Below are 25,566 nucleotides of genomic sequence, written 5' to 3'. Positions count from 1 at the left end.
CAGTTAGGGGGAAGAGATTCCTTATGTACAGAGGGAGGAACATCAGAATAATGTCAGACCTATCCACGGAGACCTGGCAAGCCAGGAAGGGCTGGCAAGACATATTCAGGGTACTAAATGAGAAGAACATGCAGCCAAGAATACTTTATCTGGCAAGACTGTCATTTAGAATGGATGGAAATTTGCAGAGCTTCCAAGACTGGCAGAAACTGAAAGAATATGTGACCACTAGGCCGGTCCTGCAAGAAATATTAAGGGGGGTTCTATAAAAGGAGAAAGACCCCAAGAATGATATAAAACAGAAATTTACAGGGACAATCTATAAAAACAAGGTCTTCATAGGCAACATGATGACCATAAATTCATATCTTTCAATAATCACTCTCAACGTGAATGGCCTAAATGCTCCCATAAAATGGCACAGGGTTGCAGATTGGATAAAAAGACAGGACATATGCTGTCTACAAGAGACTCATTTTGAACCTAATGATACATCCAGACTGAAAGTGAAGAGATGGAGATCCATCTTCCATGCCAACGGACCTCAAAAGAAAGCTGGGGTAGCAATTCTTATATCAGACAAATTAGATTTTAAACTAGAGACTGTAGTTAGAGACACAGAAGGACACTATATCATTCTTAAAGGGTCTATCCAACAAGAAGATCTAACGATTGTAAATATCTATGCCCCCCAACATGGGAGCAGCCATCTACATAAGCCAACTGTTAACCAAAATAAAGAGTCATATTGATAATAATACGTTAATTGTAGGAGACCTCAATACTCCACTCTCAGCAATAGACAGATCATTTAAGCAGAAAATCAACAAAGAAACAAGAACTTTGAATGACACACTGGAGCAGATGGACCTCATAGATATATACAGAACGTTCCACCCTAAAACAACAAAATACTCATTCTTCTTGAGCGCACATGGAACTTTCTCCAGAAAAGACCACATACTGGGTCACAAATCAGGTCTCAACCAATACCAAAAGAATGAGATTATTCCCTGCATATTCTCAGACCATAATGCTTTAAAACTGGAACTCAATCACAAGAAAAAATTTGAAGAAATTCAAACACTTGGAAGCTAAGGACCCCTCTGCTCAAGAATGTTTGGGTCAGGGGCGCCTGGGTGGCTCAGTTGGTTAAATGACTGCCTTCGGCTCAGGTCATGATCCTGGAGTCCCAGGATCGAGTCCCACGTCGGGCTCCCTGCTCAGCGGGGAGTCTGCTTCTCCCTCTGACCCTCCCCCCTCTCATCCTCTCTCTCTCTCATTCTCTCTCTCAAATAAATAAATAAAATATGTAAAAAAAAATGTTTGGGTCAACCAGGAAATCAAAGAAGAACTTAAACAATTCATGGAAACCAATGAGAACGAAAACACATCGATCCAAAACCTATGGGATACTGCAAAGGCAGTCCTAAGGGGGAAATATGTAGCCATCCAAGCCTTACTCAAAAAAATAGAAAAATCCCAAATTCACCAACTAACTCTACACCTTGAAGAACTAGAGAAAAAGCAACAAATGATACCTAACCCATGCGTTAAAAGAGAAATAGGGGCGCCTGGGTGGCTCAGTCATTAAGCATCTGCCTTCGGCTCAGGTCATGATCCCAGGATCCTGGGATCGAGCCCCAAATCGGGCTCCCTGCTCGGCGGGAAGCCTGCTTCTCCCCTCCCCCACTCCCCCTGTTTGTGTTCCCTCTCTCGCTGTGTCTCTCTCTGTCAAATAAATAAATAAAATCTTTAAAAAAAAAGAAGAGAAATCATTAAGATTAAAGCAGAGATCAATGAATTAGAAACCAGAAACACAGTAGATCAGATCAACAAAACTAGAAGCTGGTTCTTTGAAAGAATTAGTAAGATCGATAAACCACTGGCCAGATTTATCCAAAAGAAAAGAGAAAGGACCCAAATTAATAAAATTATGAATGAAAGGGGAGACCACAACTAACACCAAGGAAATAGAAACAATTATTAGAAATTATTATCAACAACTATATGCCAATAAACTGAGCAACCTGGATGAAATGGATGCCTTCCTGGAAACCCATAAACTCCCAAGACTGAAACAGGAAGAAATTGACAACCTGAATAGGCCAATAACCAGTAACAAGACTGAAGCAGTGATCAAAAACCTCCCAAAAAACAAGAGTCCAGGGCCTGATGGATTCCCTGGGGAATTCTACCAAACATTCAAAGAAGAAATAATACCTATTCCCCTGAAGCTGTTTCAAAAAATAGAAACAGAAGGAAAGCTTCCAGACTCATTCTATGAGGCCAGCCTTACCTTAATCCCCAAACCAGGCAAAAACCCCATCAAAAAGAAGAATTTCAGACCAATATCCCTGATGAATATGGATTCCAAAATCCTCAACAAAATCCTAGCTAACAGGATCCAACAATACATTAAAAGGATCATCCGCCACGACCAAGTGGGATTTATCCCCGGGATGCAAGGGTGGTTCAACATTTGCAAATCAATCAATGTGATAGAACACATTAGTAAGAGGAGAGAGAAGAACCATATGGTCCTCTCAATTAATGCAGAAAAAGCATTTGACAAAATACAGCATCCTTTCCTGATTAAAACTCTTCAGAGTATAGGGATAGAGGGAACATTCCTCAAGTTCATAAAATCCATCTATGAAAAACCCACAGTGAATATCATTCTCAATGGGGAAAAGCTGAGAGCCTTTCCCTTAAGATCAGGAACACATCAAGGATGCTCACTCCCGCCACTATTGTTCAACATAATACTAGAAGTCCTAGCAACAGCAATCAGACAACAAAAAGAAATAAAAGGTATTCAAATTGGCAAAGAAGAAGTCAAACTCTCTCTCTTCGCAGATGACATGATACTTTATGTGGAAAACCCAAAAGACTTCACCCCCAAATTACTAGAACTCATACAGCAATTCAGTAATGTGGCAGGATACAAAATCAATGCACAGAAATCAGTTGCTTTCTTATACACTAACAATGCAACTGTAGAAAGATAAATTAGAGTAGCACCAAAAACCATAAGATACCTCAGAATAAACCTAACCAAAGAGGTAAAGGATCTATACTCTAGGAACTACAGAACACTCATGAAAGAAACTGAAGAAGACACAAAAAGAGGGAAAAACATTCCATGCTCATGGATCGGAAGAATAAACATTGTTAAAATGTCTATGCTACCCAGAGCAATCTATACCTTCAATGCCATCCCGATCAAAATTCCAATGACATTTTTCAAAGTGCTGGAACAAACAATCCTAAAAGTTGTATGGAATCAGAAAAGACCCTGAATTGCGAAGGAAATCTTGAAGAAGAAAAAAAACAAAGCTGGGGGCATCACGTTGCCCGATTTCAAGCTATATTACAAAGCAGTGATCACCAAGACAGCATGGTACTGGCACAAAAACAGACATATAGACCAATGGAACAGAATAGAGAGCCCAGATATGGACCCTCAACTCTATGGTCAAATAACCTTCAACAAAGGAAAAAATATGCAATGGAAAAAAGACAGTCTCTTCAATAAAGAAAATTTATTGGTGCTGGGAAAATTGGACAGCTATATACAGAAGAATGAAACTCGACTATTTGCTTACACCATACACAAAGATGAACTCTAAATGGATGAAATTTCGACCTCAATGTGAGACAGGAATCCATCAAAATCCTAGAGGAGAACATCAGCCACAGCAACTTCTTTCAAGATACATCTCCAAAGGCTAGTGAAACAAAAGCAAAAATGAACTTTGGGGACTTCATCAAGATAAAAACTTCTGTACAGCAAAGGAAACAGTCAACAAAACAAAGAGGCAACCCACAGAATGGGAGAAGATACTTGCAAATGACACTACAGATAAAGAGCTGGTATCCAAGATCTATAAAGAACTTCTCAAACTCAAAACCCAAAAAACAAATAATCAAGTCAAAAAATGGGTAGAAGACATGAACAGACACTTCTCCAAAGAAGACATACAAATGGCTAACAGACACATGAAAAAATGTTCATCATCATTAGCCATCGGGGAAATTCAAATCAAAACCACATTGAGATACCACCTTACACAAGTTAGAATGGCAAAAATTGACAAGGCAAGAAACAATAAATGTTGGAGAGGTTGTGGGGAAAGGGGAACCAACCCTCTTACACTGTTGGTGGGAATGCAAGTCTGGTATAGCCACTTTGGAAAACAGTGTGGAGGTGCCTCAAAAAATTAAAAATAGAACTACCCTATGACCCAGCAATTGCTCTCCTGGGTATTTGCTCTCCTGTTCATAGAAGCAATGTCTGCAATAACCAAACTCTGGAAAGAGCCCAGATGCCCTTCAACAGATGAATGGATAAAGAAGATGTGGTCCATATGTACAATGGAATATTACTCAGCCATCAGGAAGGATGAATACCCACTTTTACAACAATATGGATGGTACTGGAGGAGATTATGCTAAGTGAAATAAGTCAAGCAGAGAAAGTCAATTATCATATGGTTTCACTTACTTGTGGAACATAAGGAATAGCACAGAGGACATTAGGAGAAGGAAGGGAAAAATGAAGAGAGGGAAATTGGAAGGAGAGATGAACCATGAGAGACTGTGGACTCTGAGAAACAAACTGAGGGTTTTAGAGGGGAGGCGGGTGGGGGGATGTGCTAGCCCGGTGATGGGTATTAAGGAGGGCATGTACTGCATAGAGCACTGGGTGTTGTACGAAAACAATGAATCGTGGATCACTGCATCGAAAACTGGTGATGTATGGTGACTAACATAACATAATAAAATAAAATTTAAAAAAAAGATATGTCCCTTTGTTGCATTGCAGTAACTATTACTATTCATTTTCATTATTGTGCAATGTATTACATTATATGAATGCATAAAATTGTATTTATAAGTTTTATTGTTGCTGGGCATTTGGATTGCTCCTAGTGTTATCAGTGTGGCTTATCAGAGAAGGATATTCTGATCATCAGATTTGTGAGATCTCTTGTAGATTTCTTTTCTTTTTTAAGAATATCTGCTTATGGGGTGCCCGGTGGCTCAGTCATTAAGCATCTGCCTTCAGCTCAGGTCATGATCCCAGGATCCCAGGAGCCCCACATCAGGCTCCCTGCTCAGCGGGGAGTCTGCTTCTCCCTCTCCCACTTCTCCTGCTTGTGTTCCCTCTCTTGCTGTCTCTCTCTCTCTCTCTCTCTCTCTCTCTCCACAAAAATAAATAAATAAAATGGTTAAAAAAAAGAATATCTGCTTATGTGAGGCAAGGAGGAAGAACTTGCTGAAAACAGGAGTGGGATCTTACTCAGGGACCGGGATCTAGACTGAGAGTCCAGGAAGCCCAGTGCTACAGCCCATGCCTTGCCAGGAGACAGTAGTCTGCCCAGGAGTCACATTCCCAAGACGATTGGAACATTCCTTCCCAGAGATGTATGGACCCGCTCCTTCTCAATTTTATCCATCACTTAGCAAGCAATGTCTATGGACCAAACAGCAGAAACCTTGATCTGAATAACAATTCTTCATGCTTTGAAAAAAATGAGTCTCTCTTGGTCACATTCCTACCAAGGTGGCCATATAGGAAGGAGGCAATAAGGTCTCCCATGGCTTCACCCCAGATCCTTCTGGACCTAACAGTCCACATTCCCAACTCAGGGAAGACAACTGGCTAAATTTTCCAAGCAGACAAGTCTTGTATGTGCACATGTGTGCACAATGAAAATCTAGGGTGGAGACCCAGAGAGCTATTCTTGTTCATCTGGCCACCATGACTGTGTTTTCCAATGAATGTCTTTGAACTAATGGTATTTTATTTTTTAACAGAGGCACTTCTCAGGCCAGCTTATTAAGTCTTGTTCTGCCTATTTTAGTACCATTGTGTTCAGGTCACAACTTTTGGTTCTGATCAAGTAGAAGGCAGTCAAACCTAGTGAGCAGGTCCCAGGCTGATGAGTCAGAGTAGAACCCTGCTGAGCTGGATGACCTGGAGTGAGTTACTTACTCTTTCTGAAGCTCAGTTTCTTCAGAGGTTTAAAAAAAAAGGAAAAAAAAAAAACCTTACTTCATGAGTAGGTCAGATTCAGTGCAAATGTATGTAAAGTATTTAACAATTCCTGACACAAGAGGGAAAACTAATACATCATGAAGATTATTGTTGATATTAAAAACACAATAACTTTGGACTCCTGAATGGCTCAGTGGTTAAGCATCCAACTCTTGGTTTTGGCTCAGGTCATGATCTCAGGGTCGTGAGACCAAGCCCTGCATCAGGCTTTGTGCTCAGTGCAGAGTCTGCTTCAGATTCTCTCCCTCTCCCTCTGCCCACCCCCCCTTTCTAAAATTAAATAAATAAAATCTCTAAAAAAAAATACAAAATTTATCTAGCAGTTCCTTTCCTTAGGCCTATGGTCAGACCTATTGCTAAATATAAAGTTTTAGAATGCAGCTATACAAAATCTACTCTGACCTTTAGCATTTTATATTCCCTATGCTAATTTGAATTCATAGTGAAGTGGAAAATGATGTCCAGTGTCAGTGAAAAGCTTTGTGTTGTTCTCACTTCTGATTACAAGACAGACCAAACTTACATCTCTTTCCATTAGGTTTATAATTGGAGATTTGTTGGATTCCGAAAACGACATCTTTGAGCAGTCAAAAGAATGGGACTCTCATGGATCAGAAGAGCCACAGAAGGCCTTTGACCACGGGACAGAGCTGATCCCATGGTACGTGCTGTCCATCCGAGCTGATGTGCACCAGTTCCTGCTGCAGGGGGCCACTGTCATCCACTACGACCAGGACACGCACCTGTCAGCCCGCTGCTTCCTCCAGCTTCAGCCTGACAACAGCACCTTGACCTGGATAAAGCCTACCACTGCCTCCCCAGCCAGTGCTAAAGCAAAACTTGGTGTGCTTAGTAATACCTCTGAGCCTGGCAAATTCCCGTTACTGGGCAATGCTGGATTAAGTGGCCTGGCAGAGGGGGTCCTGGATCTGTTTTCAGCAAAGGCTGTGTACATGGGACACCCTAGCATTGATATACACACTGTGTGTGTTCAGAACAAACTGGGTAGCATGTTTCTCTCAGAGACTGGCGTGACACTGCTCTATGGGCTCCAGACCACGGACAATAGATTATTGCACTTTGTGGCACCCAAGCACACAGCTAAGATGCTCTTCAGTGGATTGCTAGAACTCACAAGGGCCGTGAGGAAGATGAGGAAGTTCCCTGACCAGAGACAGCAGTGGCTGCGGAAACAGTATGTCAGCCTCTACCAGGTAGGGGTGCAGCCTTCCCCACTCCTTCTCAAGATAGTAATCTTGCAAAACCACACTGGGACCACTAGGGTTCACCCTCACACTCTGGCACATACTATATGAATGGTACTGGGCACCTTTGACTTCTCTCTGTGCCTCAGTTTCTGATCTAGAAAATGAGAGTGATAACAATACCCATTCATAGGGTGGCCCTGGGGTCTGAGTTAATATGTGTAAAGCCATAATGTCAGCTGCTATGTGTAAAGAATAGTGTCTGGCTCATAGTAGGTCCTATTATTATTTTGTATGAACATAGCGACCGGTCATTGTACTTCTCACATTGGAAAGAAACCAGTTAATATAAGCATTGTCACTTACTCAGTTTCCATCAGAAGCATTAGAGTGTGAGTATTTTTATTATTAATTAGGGACTAGCTGATACATTGGAAATCTTCACTTTGGAAACTGAAATCCCACTTCATCCCCTAATATGCTATATGACTCTCAGAGCATTAATTTACTGTGTGTTGCTGCCTCACTGTAGAGCTTCTAAGTTTAAAAGAAACTTTCCCAAATGTGGGGTAACTCATGCATGGAGTTCTGCCTCGCCGGGTTATTATATTGGCAGCAGTCCTTACGAGGCCATGCCTCACAGTCAGTTGCTTAACCTGAGTGTGTTTCTCACTAACCCTAAAATTCTCGGGTACTTCAACACTCCAGCTAAGGCTGGCTGCAGGACTGGGCTGCGCGAGGTGTGGGAAGAGACACAGGCATCACCAGAGCGGTATGCTTGTGGAGGACGAAGGGCGGCTGGCTGGGAAAGTGAGTCAGAAACCCTGCCTTGAGGGGACACTGTTGATGGTGCTGCCAAATGAGTTGTATCCAAGTATTCAGTTTTTCTTTGTTATGCTTTACATCTTTTGGGCAAAAAATTCTCTTTTTTACTAATGTCACCACAAATAGAACTATAACTTAAGTTACTCAGATGACTGATTTCATGTACTTTCCACAGTTCTAACATGTTTCCAACAAGCAAAGACTTTCCCCCCCGGAATGCTCCTCTTTCCCCTTTCCCTACACCCATGCAATACTTATGAATAGAGATCATATCCTGAATAACTAACTTATTAAATTGATTAATAAGCACATAGGCCTATCTACACGATGATGCTAGGACTGCACAGCACAAAGCCTGTTTCAGTTAACTCATCCTAAAACGGAAACCAAAATATGAGCTTCCTGTCCACTCTGCAGGGAGATTCCAGTGTGGTCAGCTGCTTGGAAAAAAGGTCTTCAGGAGCTATTGTAAATATTGATCTTTAATTATAATCATTTCTCAGCCTTCCAGAATCATACAGATCCATTCAACCTGGACATAAACCAAAGTTTCTGAGCTCAGGTACAATCACGGTCACAAGCCTGACATGGTTTATTGGCTCCATTTGTTTCCTTCCCCATCTTATAGCATAAAGTAACTGAATTAACACCTAAGGCATACGTGGTTTCTCATTCACCCTGGCAACCTACAGTTTTTGCTGAAAGGAGGCACCAGCTGAGACCAGGAACAGCAGAAGAGGTAAAAGGCTCCGCTGGAGCAGAGACAAAGGAAATGACCTGGAGCCGACTCAGTCTTTCCTAGTTGCAAACACAGCTACACCCCCCCACCCCCATCCCTCCACCGCTGCTTGGAAACAAGCCATTACAGTGTAAAGAAAAAGCAGCTCCATATACCTCAGCCACTTCTGAAAACACACAGGTGATTGTCTTCCTCAAAACATTGTTCTGCATGAGCCACCCAGGAAGATAAGGAAACAGACCCTCAAGATTAAAAAAAAAAAAAAAAAAAAGTGAAAAATGTTAGCGAATGGTTATCTTCCCATTATGTAGACCAGCTCCCAAATTGTCTCAGAGAACATCAGAAAGATGCTGCCAATATGGTACTTGGAGAACAAAAGGTCAAATAGGCATCCTGTTAAATACCCCTCTTGATGATTTATGATACTGCTTAGCACACTTAAGGCTCCTGAGAAGTCCTAAGGTACAAAAGAAATTAATTTAAATGTATCTGTATGTTCAAGAAATTTATAAACAGTCTTGCATTCTTCCAAACTCATGTTAACAGCCCTGTAAGAATATTTCTTTATCCCCAGTTTGGGAAGGGCTTATATAGAGAATAATCTTTCTGGGGTGCCTGGATGGCTCAGTCTGTTGAGTATCAACTCTTGGTTTTGGCTCAGGTCATGATCTCAGGGCCATGAGATTGAGCCCCACATTGAGCTCCACCTTCAGCGAGGAACCTCAGCTGAGTTCTCAGCTCTGCTTAAGACCCTCTCTCCCTCTCCCTTTGCACCCCCCAAATAAATAAATAAATCTTTAAAAGAAAAAAGAAAATTATTTTTCTGACATTGGAGTCCTCTTGAGTGATGAATGTGTATGAAGTTGCTCTTTTCTTTTTTTAAAGATTTTATTTATTTGAGAGAGAGCATGAGGGGGGGGCAGAGGGAGAGGGAGAAGCAGACTCCCCAGTGAGCAGGGAGCCCGACCTGGGGCTCAATCCCAGGACCCTGGGATCATGACCTGAGATGAAGGCAGATGCTTAACGGACTGAGCCACCCAGGTACCCCATGAAGTTGCTTTCAAATGCAAGTATTTTAGTAATAATAAGTGTATTTGATCTAATGGAAATAGTAACAGGAGATAAAGCAAAAGACAAGAAAGAACAGCAACATTTATAATGAAGCCTAGGAATACAGGAAAATAAAAGAAGGTAAGCCCCAGAGATTTGATGTGGGGTATGGAACAAAGACTTGTATCATGAGCTTTGGCTTGAGGTTGCATAGGCAGAGCTGAGAACCCATAATCTTGGGTATTTGGAAAGATCTCTGGGAATCTGAAAAGGTTCAGAACAGGGTTCTCAGGTGAACTTTGGTTGTAAGCAACAGAAACAGATTCTGAAAATCTGTTTTCAGGAAACAGAGAAAAAAGTTTTAAGGCCAGCCTTAAAAAAGCAGGGGGGGGGGAGGATTTATTAAAAGGATTAGATTAGTTAAATGGTCTCCAAAATATCATATGCAAAGATAATGCCAAGGGGTAAAAGTGCATGAATACTTTTTAAGGAATCAGTTTCCTGATCCTAATGTCCACATGAACTTCTTTTATTTTTCTGTATTTCTAGGCTTCATTATAAATGTCACTATTATCTTTTGCTTTATCTCCTGTTACTATTTCCATTAGATCAATTTACATTTACTAGTACTAAAATACTTGTGTTTGAAAGTAACTGTTTGGGACGTCTGGGTGGCTCAATGGGTTAAGTGTCTGCCTTCAGCTCAGGTCATGATCCCAGGCCTGGGACAGAGCCCTGAATCGGGCTCCCTGCTCAGCGGGCAGTCTGCTTCTACCTTTGCCTGCCACTCCCCCTGCTCTCTCTCTCTCACTGTCTGACAAATAAATAAATAAATAAAATCTTTTTTAAAAAATGAAAGTAACTATTTTCTAAAACTGAGAATGTAGTTTCACTCACAATAGACCTTCTCCCAAATTAAAAAGAGAGAAGGTACATCTTTCACCCATCCCAACCAAGTTTATTGTTTTGAACAAATTAGAAGAGTCAAACTACGTTTCAGTTCCCAGAAAGTCTCCTTTAAAGATTAAACAAAGGCATATGCCTTTTCCAGGCCTGAAATATTTCTATTAAAGGTAAAGCTTAACCCATGTTAGGATGTTCTGAATTTAGAATACCAAAGCAGTAGAGGCTAATTATTTTACATGTACATGGTATGGGTCTAGTAAACTTTTGTATTAAAGATTTTCTTTTTTTAGAGCAGTTATAGGTTCACAATAAAATTGAGAGGAATGTACAGAGATTTCCCATAAGCCTCCTGCCCCCCATGCATGAATAGTGACCCCCACAGTCAACATCACTCAGCAGAATGGTACATATTTTACAAAGGATGAATCTACATTGGTATATTACGATCACCCAAAATCCATAGTTTACCATAGGATTCATTCTTGGCGCTGTATATTGTATAGGTTTGTACAAACATATAACATATATCGATCATTATAATATCACATGGAATATTTTAACTACCCTAAAACTTCTCTGTGCCCTGCCTATTAATCTCTTCCTCCCACCCTACCTCACCCTACCTGCCCCCCCAGCCCCTGCAAACCACTGATCTTTTTACTGTCTCCATAGTTCTGACTTTTTCAGAATGTCATTTCATTGGAATCATAGAATATGTAGCCTTTTCAGATTGGCTTCTTTCACTTTTATGCATTTAAGATTCCTCCATGTCTTCTCATGACTTGATAGCTCATTTCTTTTTATGGCTAAGTAATACTCCATTGTGTGGAAGTACCACAGTTTGTTTATCCATTTACCTACTGAAGGACATCTTTGTTTCTTTCAAGTTTTAATATCGTGAATAAAGCTGCTATAAATGTTCATGTTCAAGTTTCTGTGTGGACCTAAGATTTCAGCTCTTTTGGATAACTACCAAGGAGCATGACTGCTGGATTGTATGGTAAAAGAATGCTTACTTTTGTAATAAACCGCCTCACTGCCTTCCAAAGTGGCTGTGCCATTTTGCTTTCCTACTAGGATGAATCCTTGTTGCTATTGCCCCACATCCCCACCAGCATGTGGTGGTGTCAGTGTTGTGGATTTTTCCATTCTAATAAGTGTTGTAGTGGTATCTTCTTTTAATTTGCAGTTCCCTGATGCTATATGATGTGGAACATCTTTTCATATACTTAATTCCCATCTGTATCTCTTCTTTAGTGAAGTGTCTGTTGAGGTCTTCGGAATTTTTTTTTAATTGGGTTGTTAGTTTTCTTATTGTTGAGTTTTAAGTTTTCATTGTATACATGTATTTTTTAGAGTAGTATACTGTGTTTATAAAAAATGCTCACATAAGTGTACAGGTGCTGTTCCAACCTGTATTGTACAAGGTCAGCTGTGGTTTTATTTCTTCATTCCCACACTCTTTTTTGCTCACTTTCAGTTTTTTTTATTATGTTATGTTAATCACCATACATTGCATCATTAGTTTTTGATGTAGTGTTCCATGATTCATTGTTTGTGTATAACACCCAGTGCTCCGTGCAGAACGTGCCATCCTTAATACCCATCACCAGGCTAACCCATTCCCCCACCCCCCCACAACTCCAGCAACCCTCAGTTTGTTTCCTGAGGTTAAGAATTCCTCATATCAGTGAGGTCATATGATACATGTTTTTCTCTGATTGACTTATTTCACTAAGCATAACACCCTCCAGTTCCATCCACATCGTTGCAACTGGAAAGATCTCATTCCTTTTGATGGCTGCATAATATTCCATTGTGTATATATACACCACATCTTCTTTATCCATTCATCTGTCGATGGACATCTTGGCTCTTTCCACAGTTTGGCTATTGTGGACATTGCTGCTATAAACATCGGGATGCACGTACCCCTTCGGATCCCTACATTTGTATCTTTGGGGTAAATACCCAGTAGTGCAATTGCTGGATCATATGGTAGCTCTATTTTCAACTTTTTGAGGAACCTCCATACTGTTTTCCAGAGTGGTTGCACCAGCGTGCATTCCCACCAACAGTGTAGGAGGGTTCCCCTTTCTCCGCATCCCCACCAACATCTCTTGTTTCCTGACCTGTTAATTTTAGCCATTCTGACTGGCGTGAGGTGATATCTCATTGAGGTTTTGATTTGGATTCCCCTGATACCAAGTGATGTTGAGCACTTTTTCATGTGTCTGTTGGCCATTTGGATGCCTTCTTTGGAAAAATGTCTGTTCATGTCTTCTGCCCATTTCTTTTTTTTTAAATTTTTATTGTTATGTTAATCACCATATATTACATCATTAGTTTTTGATGTAGTGTTCCATGATTCATTGTTTGTTCATAACACCCAGTGCTCCATGCAGAATGTGCCCTCTTTAATACCCATCACCAGGCTAACCCATCCCCCTAGCCTCCTCCCCTCTAGAACCCTCAGTTTCTTTTTCAGAGTCCATCATCTCTCATGGTTCGTCTCCCCCTATGACTTACTCCCCTTCATTCTTCCTCTCCTGCTATCTTCTTCTTTTTCTTTTTTCTTAAAATATGTTGCGTTATTTGTTTCAGAAGTACAGATCCGTGATTCAACAGTCTTGCACAATTCACAGCGCTCACCGTAGCACATACTCTCCCCAATGTCTATCACCCAGCCACCCCATCCCTCCCACCCCCAACCACTCCAGTAACACTCAGTTTGTTTCCTGAGATTAAGAATTCCTCATATCAGTGAGGTCATACGATACATGTCTTTCTCTGATTGACTTATTTCACTAAGCATAACACCCTCCAGTTCCATCCACATCGTTGCAAATGGCAAGATCTCATTCCTTTTGATGGCTGCATAATATTCCATTGTGTATATATACCACATCTTCTTTTTCCACTCATCTGTCAATGGACATCTTGGCTCTTTCCACAGTTTGGCTCTTGTGGACATTGCTGCTATAAACATTGGGGTGCACGTACCCCTTCGGGTCCCTACATTTGTATCTTTGTGGTAAATAACCAGTACTGCAATTGCTGGATCATATGGTAGCTCTAATTTGAACTGTTTGAGGAACCTCCATACTGTTTTCCAGAGTGGTTGCACCAGCTTGCATTCCCACCAACACTGTAGGAGGGTTCCCCTTTCTCCACATCCCCACCAACATCTCTTGTATCCTGACCTGTTAATTTTAGCCATTCTGACTGGCGTGAGGTGATATCTCATTGAGGTTTTGATTTGGATTCCCCTGATACCAAGCGATGTTGAGCACTTTTTCATGTGTCTGTTGGCCATTTGGATGTCTTCTTTGGAAAAATGTCTGTTCATGTCTTCTGCCCATTTCTTGATTGGATCATTTGTTCTTTGGGTGTTGAGCTTGATAAGTTCTTTATAGATTTTGGATACTAGCCCTTTATCTGATATGTCATTGGCAAATATCTTCTCCCATTCTGTCGGTTGTCTTTTGGTTTTGTGGACTGTTTCTTTTGCTGTGCAAAAGCTTTTTATCTTGATGAAGTCCCAATAGTTCATTTTTGCCCTTGCTTCCCTTGCCTTTGGTGATGTTTCTAGGAAGAAGCTGCTGCAGCTGCGGTCGAAGAGGTCACTGCCTGTGTTCTCCTTTAGGATTTTGATCGACACCTGTCTCACATTTAGGTGTTTCAACCATTTTGAGTCTATTTTTGTGTGTGGTGTAAGGAAATGGTCCAGTTTCATTCTTCTGCATGTGGCTGTCCAATTTTCCCAACACCATTTGTTGAAGAGACTGTCTTTTTTCCATTGGACATTCTTTCCTGCTTTGTCACAGATTAGTTGACCATAGAGTTGAGGGTCCATTTCTGGGCTCTCGATTCTGTTCCATTGATCTATGTGTCTGTCTTTGTGCCAGTACCATACTGTCTTGATGATGACAGCTTTGTAATAGAGCTGGAAGTCCAGAATTATGATGCCACCAGCTTTGCTTTGCTTTTTCAACATTCCTCTGGCTATTCGGGGTCTTTTCTGGTTCCATACAAATTTTAGGATTATTTGTTCCATTTCTTTGAAAAAAGTGGATGGTATTTTGATGGGGATTGCATTGAATGTGTAGATTGCTCTAGGTAGCATTGACATCTTCACAATCTTTGTTCTTCAAATCCATGAGCATGGAACGTTTTTCCATTTCTTTGTGTCTTCCTCAATTTCTTTCATGAGTATTTTATAGTTTTCTGAGTACAGATCCTTTGCCTCTGTGGTTAGATTTATTCCTAGGTATCTTATGGTTTGGGGTGCAATTGTAAATGGTATTGACTCCTTAATTTCTCTGTCTTCTGTCTTGTTGTTGGTGTATAGGAATGCCACTGATTTCTGTGCATTGATTTTATATCCTGCCACTACTGAATTCCTGTATGAGTTCTAGCAGTTTTGGGGTGGAGTCTTTTGGGATTTCCACATAAAGTATCATATCATCTGCAAACAGTGAGAGTTTGACTTCTTCTTTGCCATTTTGGATGTCTTTGATTTCTTTTTGTTGTCTGATTGCTGTGGCTAGGACTTCTAATACTACGTTTAATAGCAGTGGTGATAGTGGACATCCCTGCCGCGCTCCTGACCTTAGGGGGAAAGCTCTCAGATTTTCCCCCATTGAGAATGATATTTGTTATAGGTTTTTCATAGATGGCTTTTATGATATTGAGATATGTACCCTCTATCCCTATACTCTGAAGAGTTTTGATCAAGAAAGGATGCTGTACTTTGTCAAATGCTTTTTCTGCATCTATTAAGAGGATCATATGATTCTTGTTCTTTCTTTTGTTAATGTATTGTATCACGTTGATTGATTTGCAGATGTTGAACCAACCTTGCAGCCCAGGGATAAATCCCACTTGGTCGTGGTGAATAATCCTTTTAATGGACTGTTGGATCCTATTGGCTAGTATTTTGGTGAGAATTTTTGCATCCATGTTCATCAAGGATATTGGTCTGTAATTCTCCTTTTTGATGTGGTCTTTGTCTGGTTTTGGGATCAAGGTAATGGTGGCCTCATAAAACGAGCTTGGAAGTTTTCCTTCCATTTCTATTTTTTGGAACAGTTTCAGAAGAATAGGTATTAATTCTTCTTTAAATGTTTGGTAGAATTCCCCTGGGAAGCCATCTGGCCCTGGGCTTTTGTTTGTTGGGAGATTTTTGATGACTGCTTCAATTTCCTTAGTGGTTATAGGTCTGTTCAGGTTTTCTATTTCTTCCTGGTTCAGTTTTGGTAGTTGATACATCTCCCGGAATGCATCCATTTCTTCCAGGTTATCTAATTTGCTGGCATAGAGTTGCTCATAATATGTTCTTATAATTGTTTGTATTTCTTTGGTGTTGGTTGTGATCTCTCCTCTTTCATTCATGATTTTGTTGATTTGGGTCATTTCTCTTTTCTTTTTGATAAGTCTGGCCAGGGGTTTATCAATCTTATTAATTCTTTCAAAGAACCAGCTCCTAGTTTCATTGATCTGTTCTACTGTTCTTTTGGTTTCTATTTCATTGATTTCTGCTCTCGTCTTTATTATTTCTCTTCTCCTGCTGGGTTTAGGCTTTATTTGCTGTTTTTTTTTTTTTTTTTTTCTAGCTCCTTTAGGTGTAGGGTTAGGTTGTGTATTTGAGACCTTTCTTGTTTCTTGAGAAAGGCTTGTATTGCTATATACTTTCCTCTCAGGACTGCCTTTGCTGCGTCCCAAAGATTTTGAACAGTTGTGTTTTCATTTTCATTGGTTTCCATGAATTTTTTTAATTCTTCTTTAATTTCCTGGTTGACCTATTCATTCTGTAGTAGGATGCTCTTAAGCCTCCATGTATTTGAGTTCTTTCTGACTTTCCTCTTGTGATTGAGTTCTAGTTTCAAAGAATTGTGGTCTGAAAATATGCAGGGAATGATCCTAATCTTTTGGTACCGGTTGAGACCTGATTTGTGACCTAGGATGTGATCTACTCTAGAGAATGTTCCATGGGCACTAGAGAAGAATGTGTATTCTGTTGCTTTAGTATGGAATGTTCTGAATATATCTGTGAAGTCCATTTGGTCCAGTGTGTCATTTAAAGTCTTTATTTCCTTGTTGATCTTTTGCTTAGATGATCTGTCCATTTCAGTGAGGGGGGTGTTAAAGTCCCCCACTATTATTATATTGTTGTCAGTGTGTTTCTTTGCTTTTGTTATTAATTGGCTTATAATTGGCTGCTCCCATGTTAGGGGCATAGATTTTTTCAATTGTTAGATCTTCTTGTTGGATAGACCCTTTAAGTAGGATATAGTGTCCTTCCTCATCTCTTATTACAGTCTTTGGTTTAAAATCTAATTTGTCTGATAGAAGGATTGGCACCCCAGCTTTCTTTTGGTGTCCATTAGCATGGTAAATGGTTTTCCACCCCCTCACTTTTAATCTGGGGTGTCTTTGGGTCTAAAATGAGTCTCTTGCAGACAGCATATCGATGGGTCTTGTTTTTTTATCCAGTCTGATAATCTGTGTCTTTTGATTGGGGCATTTAGCCCATTTACATTCAGGGTAACTATTGAAAGTTATGAATTTAGTGCCATTGTATTGCCTGTAAGGTGACTGTTACTGTATATTGTCTGTGTTCCTTTCTGGTCTATGTTGCTTTTAGGCTCTCTCTTTGCTTAGAGGACCCCTTTTAATATTTCTTGTAGGGCTGGTTTTGTGTTTGCAAATTCCTTTAGTTTTTGTTTGTCCTGGAAGCTTTTTATCTCTCCTTCTATTTTCAGTGACAGCCTAGCTGGATATAATATTCTTGGCTGCATATTTTTCTCATTGAGTGCTCTGAAGATATCATGCCAGTCCTTTCTGGCCTGCCAGGTCTCTGTGGATAGGTCTGTTGCCAGTCTAATGTTTCTACCATTGTAGATTACAGATCTCTTTTCCCGAGCTGCTTTCAGGATTTTCTCTTTGTCTCTGAGACTCGTTAAGTTTTACTATTAGATGTTGAGGTGTTGACCTATTTTTATTGATTTTGAGAGGGGTTCTCTGTGCCTCCTGGATTTTGATGCCTGTTTCCTTCCCCAAATTAGGGAAGTTCTCTGCTATAATTTGCTCCAATATACCTTCTGCCCCTCTCTCTCTTTCTTCTTCTCCTGGGATCCCAATTATTCTAATGTTGTTTCGTCTTATGGTATCGCTTATCTCTCGAATTCTGCCCTCATGATCCAGTAGGTATTTATCTCTCTTTTTCTCAGCTTCTTTATTTTCCATCATTTGGTCTTCTATATCACTAATTCTCTCTTCTGCCTCATTTATGCTAGCAGTTAGTGCCCCCATTTTTTATTGCACCTCACTAATAGCCTTTTTGATTTTGACTTGGTTAGATTTTAGTTCTTTTATTTCTCCAGAAAGGGTTTCTCTAATATCTTCCATGCTTTTTTCAAGCCCAGCTAGGATCTTTAAAATCATGATTCTGAGCTCTAGTTCTGACATCTTACTAATGTCCATATTGATTAGGTCCCTGGCAGTCAGTACTGCCTCTCGTTCTTTTTTTTTTTTTTTTGAGGTGATTTTTTTTTCCATCTTGTCATTTTGTCCAGAGGAGAATAGATAAATGAGAGAACAAAATGCTAACAGGGTAACAACGACCCTAGAAAAATATATACTAAACAAATCAGAAGAGACCTGAAACTGGGGGGAAAGAAAGGGAAAGAAAGAAAAAAGAAAAAGAAAAAGATAAGAAAAAAAAAGAATATGATCAAATATGATCAGGCTGGTGCATAGATCAGTGCCACAGACTAGATTTTGGGCGTATTTTTGTCTGTTAGAAGAAAGTGCCTCCCAAAATTTTAAAGAAAGAAAAACTTATATATGTACAAAAATAAGGGTAAATATGATGAAGGGATGGAATATGACTGTAAAGATGTAAATTACAAAAGATTTTATAAAAGGAATTTTAAGATAAGAAGTTGGTTGAAAAAAGAAAGAAGAGGAATTAAAAAGAAGGGGGGGAAAGAATGTGATCAGGCAGGAGACTAGAACAAAGCCATACACTAGAGATTTAGGGTATATTTTGGTCTGTTAGAAGAAACTGTATCTCAAAATTTTAAAGCAAGAACAACATATATATATATATATATATGTATATATACCAAAAATAAGGTTAACTACTATGAAGGGATAGAATATGACTCTAAAAATGAAAAATAAAAAAGATTTTTTTAAAAAGGGATTGATAAGATGGTTGAAAAAGGGGAAAAGAAAATTTCAAAAAAAAAAGAAAATTAAAAAAATTAACTTTGAAAGACTAAAGAATCATGGTAAAAAAGCCATGAATTCTATGTGCAGCATTCCCCTAGCGCTGGACTTTTGCAATTCTCATTGATCTGTAAACTTGGTCTTGGGGGGCTGTTCTTGCTCATCTTCTGGGGGAGGGGCCTGTTGCTGTGGTTCCCAAATGTCTTTGCCGGAGGCGGAATTGCCCTGCCCTTGTAGGTCTCGGCTAAGTAATCTGCTCGGGTTTGCTCTCGGGATCTTTTGTTCCCTGCAAGCTTTTGGTACAGGTTTGGAGGACGAGAGTGAAAATGGCGGCCTCCCAATCTCTGCCCCAGAGGAGCTGAGAACTCGGGGCCTCACTACTCAGTGCACCCCCAGAGAAAAGCAGTCAGTCACTCCTGTCCACCTGGTCTCCGGCTGCACTCCGTGCTCACCCGGCCTGTGACTGAGCGTTTCTATCTCTGGCACATGACCCCATGTGGAGTCTCCAAACCCAGCAGATCCCTGCGGTGAGCTCCCGCGCTGCTCCGCCCAAGGGAGGAAGGGGAGTCTCCCCAGATCTGCTGCTTGTTGGGTCCCTGCTGGAGGAGCAGTGGCCCAACTGTGCCACGGATCCCCATTTATGGCAACCGCGAGCTGAGAGCCCGCTCCTCGGCTCCATCCCTGCAGCCAACTTCCCTGCTCTGATACCTGGGAGCTTTGTGCCGCACTCAGGCACCCCCGGTCTTTCTGTGACCCCGAAGGTCCTGAGACCACACTGTCCCAGAGGGGATTCCACCCCCCACTTAGCCACTGGAGCGACGTCCCTCAGTGGGGCCAACTTCTAAAAGTTCCGATTTTGTGCTCTGCTGCTCTATCACTTGCCAGAAGCAGCCAACGGAGGCCCCCTTCCCCACCATCTATCCTCCCAAATATCACCTCGGATTTACTTCTCCGCATGTCCTACCTTCCAGAAAGTGGTCGCTTTTCTGTTCAGAGAGTTGCTGCTATTCTTTTCTTCAATCTCCTGTTGAGTTCGTAGGCGTTCAGAATGGTTTGATCCCTATCCAGCTGAATTCCTGGGACCAGACAAAATCCAGGTCTCCTACTCCTCTGCCATCTTGCTCCTCCCCTTCACTTTCATTCATTGTATATTTTGGATAACAGTTCTTTATCAGATGTTTCTTTGGCAAACATTTTCTCCCAGTCTGTGGCTTATCTTCTAATTCTCTTGACAATGTTTTTTCCAGAGCAGAAGTTTTAAATTTTAATGATGGGATCTATTAAATTTTTAAAGTGTTAGTTAAAACCCATAGATAACATTTTTACAAAATTTCTTTCAGCATATGATATTCAATAAGGTAGTTAAAATTTATTTATGAAATTGTGGCATGAAATGTTGATTCCACTTTAAAGTCAATTATAGTGACTTGTTCACAGGGAATAGGCCTGCATCAGGAAAGAATGATCTCCAACCTTCATTCTCAGTAGCATTGTATTCAGGGTTCATTTTTCAAGGAGGGAGATTCAGATTGACTTATTTGGATCTTATGCCAACCATTGGTCAAGGGAAGATGTTTCATCTTGATTGATAAACTCAAGACTGTACCCAGGGGCTCCTGGGTGTCTCAGTCGGTTAAGTGTCTGCCTTTCTCTCAGGTCATGATCTCAGGGTCCTGGGATCCAGCCCACCATTGGACTGCCTGCTTATCAGGGAGCCTGCTTCTCCCTCTCCCTGTGCCCCTCACCGCCCAGCTAGTGTGCATTCCCTATCTCTCTCTCTCTCTCAAATAAATAAATAAAATCTTTAAAAAAAAAAAGACTGTATTCAGTGGAAAGAGATACAGTAAAATTGAGGTATGGTTAGAGAAAAGAGAAATGATTAATAGAAGGCATAAATCCCAGATGTCCATCAGAGATCACCAAAAGATTTCCCACATCAAGCATCCAAGTCACTCAGCATCCTGGGATCCATAACAGGATGCAGGAAGTGGGAGGTCACACCTCAAATCATAAAATGAGATAGCAATTGAACGTTAGGGTGAAGGAGCCAGCACACACACACACAAAGACCCTTTATTATTTACAGAGCATCTACAACAAAGCAAACCTATTTACAAGCTCCTCTTTGGAGTTGCAAAGGAGAGCTGGCCTTAAAAGCTTGCAGAAAGTAAAGACAGTAAATTGTGGAAATTAATTTTAAAAGGTCCATTTTATACAACCTGTGAAATTTCATCCATATTGGCTTTAATTCGTACATGACTTTTTGTGGTTTTATTAACCAGCCTCCCTGACTTAGAGGGAGAATTGTTGGCAGTTGTTTAATGAGTAAATCCCTGCTGCTCCCCAGCGCATGTAGCTCAGAGTTACCTGGGGAGAAGCATGCCTGCTTCAAGACAAGGATCTTCTCGCTGTTCACAGCATCATAATATGCATGGTGTTCTCAGTGCCCTGGGCTCTCTATCCTTGGTTATCAGTCACTCAAGAGGACAGCAGCCCAGCTATTTTCTTTCTTTATTTTACTGAGTATAGTTATTGACACATAATGTTACATTAGTTTCAGGTGTGCACCAACTATTTAATAATATGTTTTCTCTATGGTTATCTCCCAGAACCCTCTGAAGTAAATGCCACATACTCTGTATTTCAAGTCATACTGTCCCAAGCATCAAACTAGGTAAAAAACAAACAACAACAATAAAAAAAGAAAAACCTTTCCTGAATATTCCTACAGTGGTAATTCTGGAATGTAACCTCTGAAACTGGGAAGGGAAGTCTATTTTCATCCCACTTGCCCGTAGCACATCCTTGGAACTCAGCAGGGATGTGACCAGGACAACAGGATGTGATGAGACTCCCAACAGAGTCTGACAGTTAGGACACAGGGCCACTTGGGTGGCCAGATCTCTAGTCTTCCGTAACTGCCTGTGCTCCTCCACCTCTGGGAATTTACTAGAAGCCATTCATCTGTTGACTTCCCCATTGCTTGCTGTTCCCTCATGCATTCAGAATGTGATTCTCTTACAGGAGGACGGACGGTATGAAGGCCCAACTTTGGCTCATGCTGTGGAGCTGTTTGGTGGCCGGCGATGGAGTACACGCAATCCCAGCCTTGGGATATCCGCAAAGAGTGCTGAGAAGCCCAGTGTGCAGAGAAACAACACCTTGGGCATAAGCACCACCAAGAAAAAGAAGAAAACCCTTATAAGGGTAGAGTGTTATTTATGACGCCTCAGACCCCATCATCCAGGACTGTTGTATGGTCTACATCACCTTAGCGCATTTGGGGTGGGGACAAGATGGAACAAATGAAATGCAAGCACTTGCCAAGCACCTCCTGGTGCCAGGCCCAGTGTTGGGAATTGTGTCAACACCTGAAAAAGTCAGGGGCCTCAAACAGTGAGGACTCAGTAGGAGTCATGGTTAAGCCATCTACAGAGTGCTATGGGAGCAGACATAAGGAAGATCCAGGGCCAGGATGCAGACAGGAGAGGCTTCGCAGGGAAGCCGACAGATGGGTCTTGAAGGATCAGACAGACAGCGCTGTGAGGGCGGGAGGGGAGCATTTCTGGCAGAGGTGGCGGGAGGGAAGCACGAAAGACTTGGCTTGTGCAGGGAAGCATGCGGAGTTCTGGGTTCATGCTCCATGCTGGAGCATAGGCTCTGTGGTGGCAAGCAAAGGCTAAAAAGACCAGGGATCCGGTTATATAGGTCTTAAAAGGCCAAAATGCTCAATGTAGAATACAACTTAAAATACAGTATCAAGAGAAGCAACCTAAATGTCCATCCATGAATGAAAGATCAAGGAAAGGTGAGGTATACATATAATGGAATAGTGTTCAGCCTTTAAAAAAGAAGGAATTCCTGGCACGCGACAATGTGGGTGAACCTGAAGGACATCACCCTAAGTGTAATAAGCCAGTCACAAAAGGACAAATGTGGCATGATTCTACTTAGATGAGGTACCTAGAGTGGTCAAGCTCTTGGAAACAGAAAGTAGGATGGTGGATGCCAGGGGCTGGGGGGAAAGGGGAAAGGGGAACCCGTTTTCCATTGCGTCTAGAGTTTCAGTTTTGTAAGAGGAAAGAGTTCTAGAGATCTGCTGCACAGCAAAGCACATAGAGTTAGCACTACTCTATTGTACACTTAAAAATGGTTAAAGTGGTAGAACTTATGGTTTTTACCATGACAGAAAATATTTGGTTAGTTACCACTACATATTCTATATTCATTATATGGAGATTATCACTATAACATGATAGTGTATTTTCTCCATGGTTATCTAGAAAAAGTCCCACATTTTGTGTATGAAAGGCTGTTGGTGCCTAAGCCAAGCTTTGTCTGCTTCATAATTTGGTCTCTACGTAGAGATGCCAGGGGCTGTGTGTCTGCTCTTGTCAGCCACCTCCCCCAGGGAGTGCTGCTATATCGGGAAAAACAAGTGGGGTAGTGTAACGTAAGACTCCTGGGTCAGCCTTCACAGGGGTCTGTACTGGTTTGGGGTGGGGGGCGTGTGGAAGGTGGGGCAGTCAGAAAATAGGGTCCTGCCTGAACCGCAGCAGTGCCGGGAGGGAGAGAAACCCAGAACGAGGAATATTGGCACGTGTGTGTTCCCAGGGTGAGAGTGGAGAGGCGGCTGACGACGAGATGGCCACGCGGAAGACCAAAATGCACAGGGAGAGTCGCAGCCGGAGTGGTTCCGACCCTCAAGACATGAATGAGCAAGAAGAATCCGGTAAAACCCCCTACCAACATCTGAGGGTTCTTTTTTTTGTTTTATAGGGAAAATATGCATCTGGTTTTCAATTGTGATTTAAGTACTGTGGACATTCTTAACAGAACTATTTGTCTTGTTAAGTATACTTATCTTTATTTATTTTTAAAGATTTTATTTATTTATTTGACAGAAAGAGACACAGCAAGAGAGGGAACACAAGTAGGGGGAGTGGGAGAGGGAGAAGCAGGCTTCCCACTGAGCAGGGAGCCCGACGCGGGTCTTGATCCCAGGACCCCAGGATCATGACCTGAGCCGAAGGCAGACGCTTAACGACTGAGCCACCCAGGTGCCCCTAAATATACTTATCTTTGTATTTAACTAGATAGTAGAACCCAAGAGGTACTTCTGCAAGCTCAGTGTGCTTGGAAGAAAATTCTCATTAATTAACTTGGCCTCATGGACAAAAGATATGAGATATACAAAATCAATGTGGTGGATTAGACCAGAGCAGTGATTCTCAACCACGGCTGAGATTATTTTTTAAAAATATCTGGATGCCCTGGTGGCACCCCAGCCCCACTGAGTCTAACACTCTCTGAACATCTCTATATTTTTAAGCTCCCCAAATCATTCTGATCTGCAGCCAAGGTTGAGAACCCACCACATGAGTCCACTCCTCAGAATATTTTGATGCTTCTTGTATAGCAATTGCTTACATAGAAGGATTTGCTCAGACATTCAGAAACAGCTTTGGTGTTTCTTTGATTTCGAGGGAAAGGATAACCTGGCGTCATTGTCTGGTTTCTGTGTTTCTCTCTCACAGAGGCAAATGCCTTCATGAGCCCTCCTAACACTCTGCCTTCCAGAAGAGCCCACTCTTTGACCACAGCTGGGTCTCCTAACTTGTCTGCCGGGACATCATCTCCCATCAGGCCAGTGTCCTCCCCTGTGCTGTCTTCTTCAAACAAGAGCCCGTCCAGGTGGGGCCTTAACATGATAAAACAGAAGGACCCTTCACATCATTCAAGTTATATAGAAGGGCATCATCTTCCAGTGCTCTGTGTAAAGACTGTCTCTAATTTTGACTTAACAGTTACACTGAAAACTGAAAAAACTCCTATTTTTAAATGCTTCTAATTTTCCTGATTTTACACTCCTGTCTTCTCGCATTACTGTAATTGCTCCTAACCTAATTATTTGACAGACCAATCCTTCAGTAGGACTAACAAAACCCAAGCTGTGATTTTCTGAAGCTGCCTTGTCGAATATAGTAACCACTGGCCACAGCGGGGGAAAAAAGATGGTTCTTTAAATTTGATTTTAAGTCTATAAAAACTAAATAAAATTTAAAATTCAGTTCCTCAGTCACACTATGCCCATTAAAAGTGTTCTTAGCTACAAGTGGCCAGTGGCTGCTATACTGCACAATGTAGAAAGAGAACATTTCTATCATTGCAAAAAATTCTGTTGGATAGCACTGTTCTAACTGAGGAATAAAGTAAGTTTTAAAGTAAGCCACTTTACCCTTTGCTGTTAGGTAAAATATATTTAATACTCTTCTCTATATAAGACAAGATACACCTGTCTGGAGAAATGAATGTATTAGAGCAAGTTAGGTATGTTAAGGTATAATTCTAAAGCTAGTGTTATAATAAATTATTTTATAAGGTCCATGCAAAGTACAGATTTGAAACATCTACCCTCTCAGATGAAATAATATTAAGAAAGCAAAACAAAGGAATTAGAATGCCATACCTTCTTCCTCAACCCCCCAAAAAGTTTAAGAAATGCAGAGGTTCCAGACAGAACCAAGATAAAACAGGTACTC

The 25,566-nt window shown here is 41.1% G+C and overlaps 1 protein-coding gene across 3 annotated transcripts in view; it reads left to right on the top strand.

The window, feature by feature from the left end:
• The window catches only part of PLCE1 (phospholipase C epsilon 1), a 289,717-nt gene that overhangs the window by 201,454 nt on the left and 62,697 nt on the right, over positions 1-25,566 (top strand). For 2 of the 3 annotated variants that reach the window (XM_028098721.2, XM_088020229.1), the window contains exons 7-10: positions 6,603-7,278; positions 22,049-22,231; positions 23,639-23,756; positions 24,562-24,718. In XM_028098721.2, the coding sequence (XP_027954522.2) occupies positions 6,603-7,278; positions 22,049-22,231; positions 23,639-23,756; positions 24,562-24,718 (1,134 nt within the window). The remainder of the gene's footprint in view (positions 1-6,602; positions 7,279-22,048; positions 22,232-23,638; positions 23,757-24,561; positions 24,719-25,566) is intronic. The other variant, XM_028098722.2, reaches the window with a different exon arrangement.

The sequence above is a fragment of the Eumetopias jubatus genome, unplaced genomic scaffold (assembly GCF_037043125.1).
Source record: "Eumetopias jubatus isolate StellerSeaLion01/CBP00866 unplaced genomic scaffold, mEumJub1_p1.0 scaffold_17, whole genome shotgun sequence".
NCBI classification, from domain to species: domain Eukaryota; kingdom Metazoa; phylum Chordata; class Mammalia; order Carnivora; family Otariidae; genus Eumetopias; species Eumetopias jubatus.
Note: the sequence above shows the minus strand (reverse complement) of the source record. Positions and strands in the feature narration are given on the sequence as shown.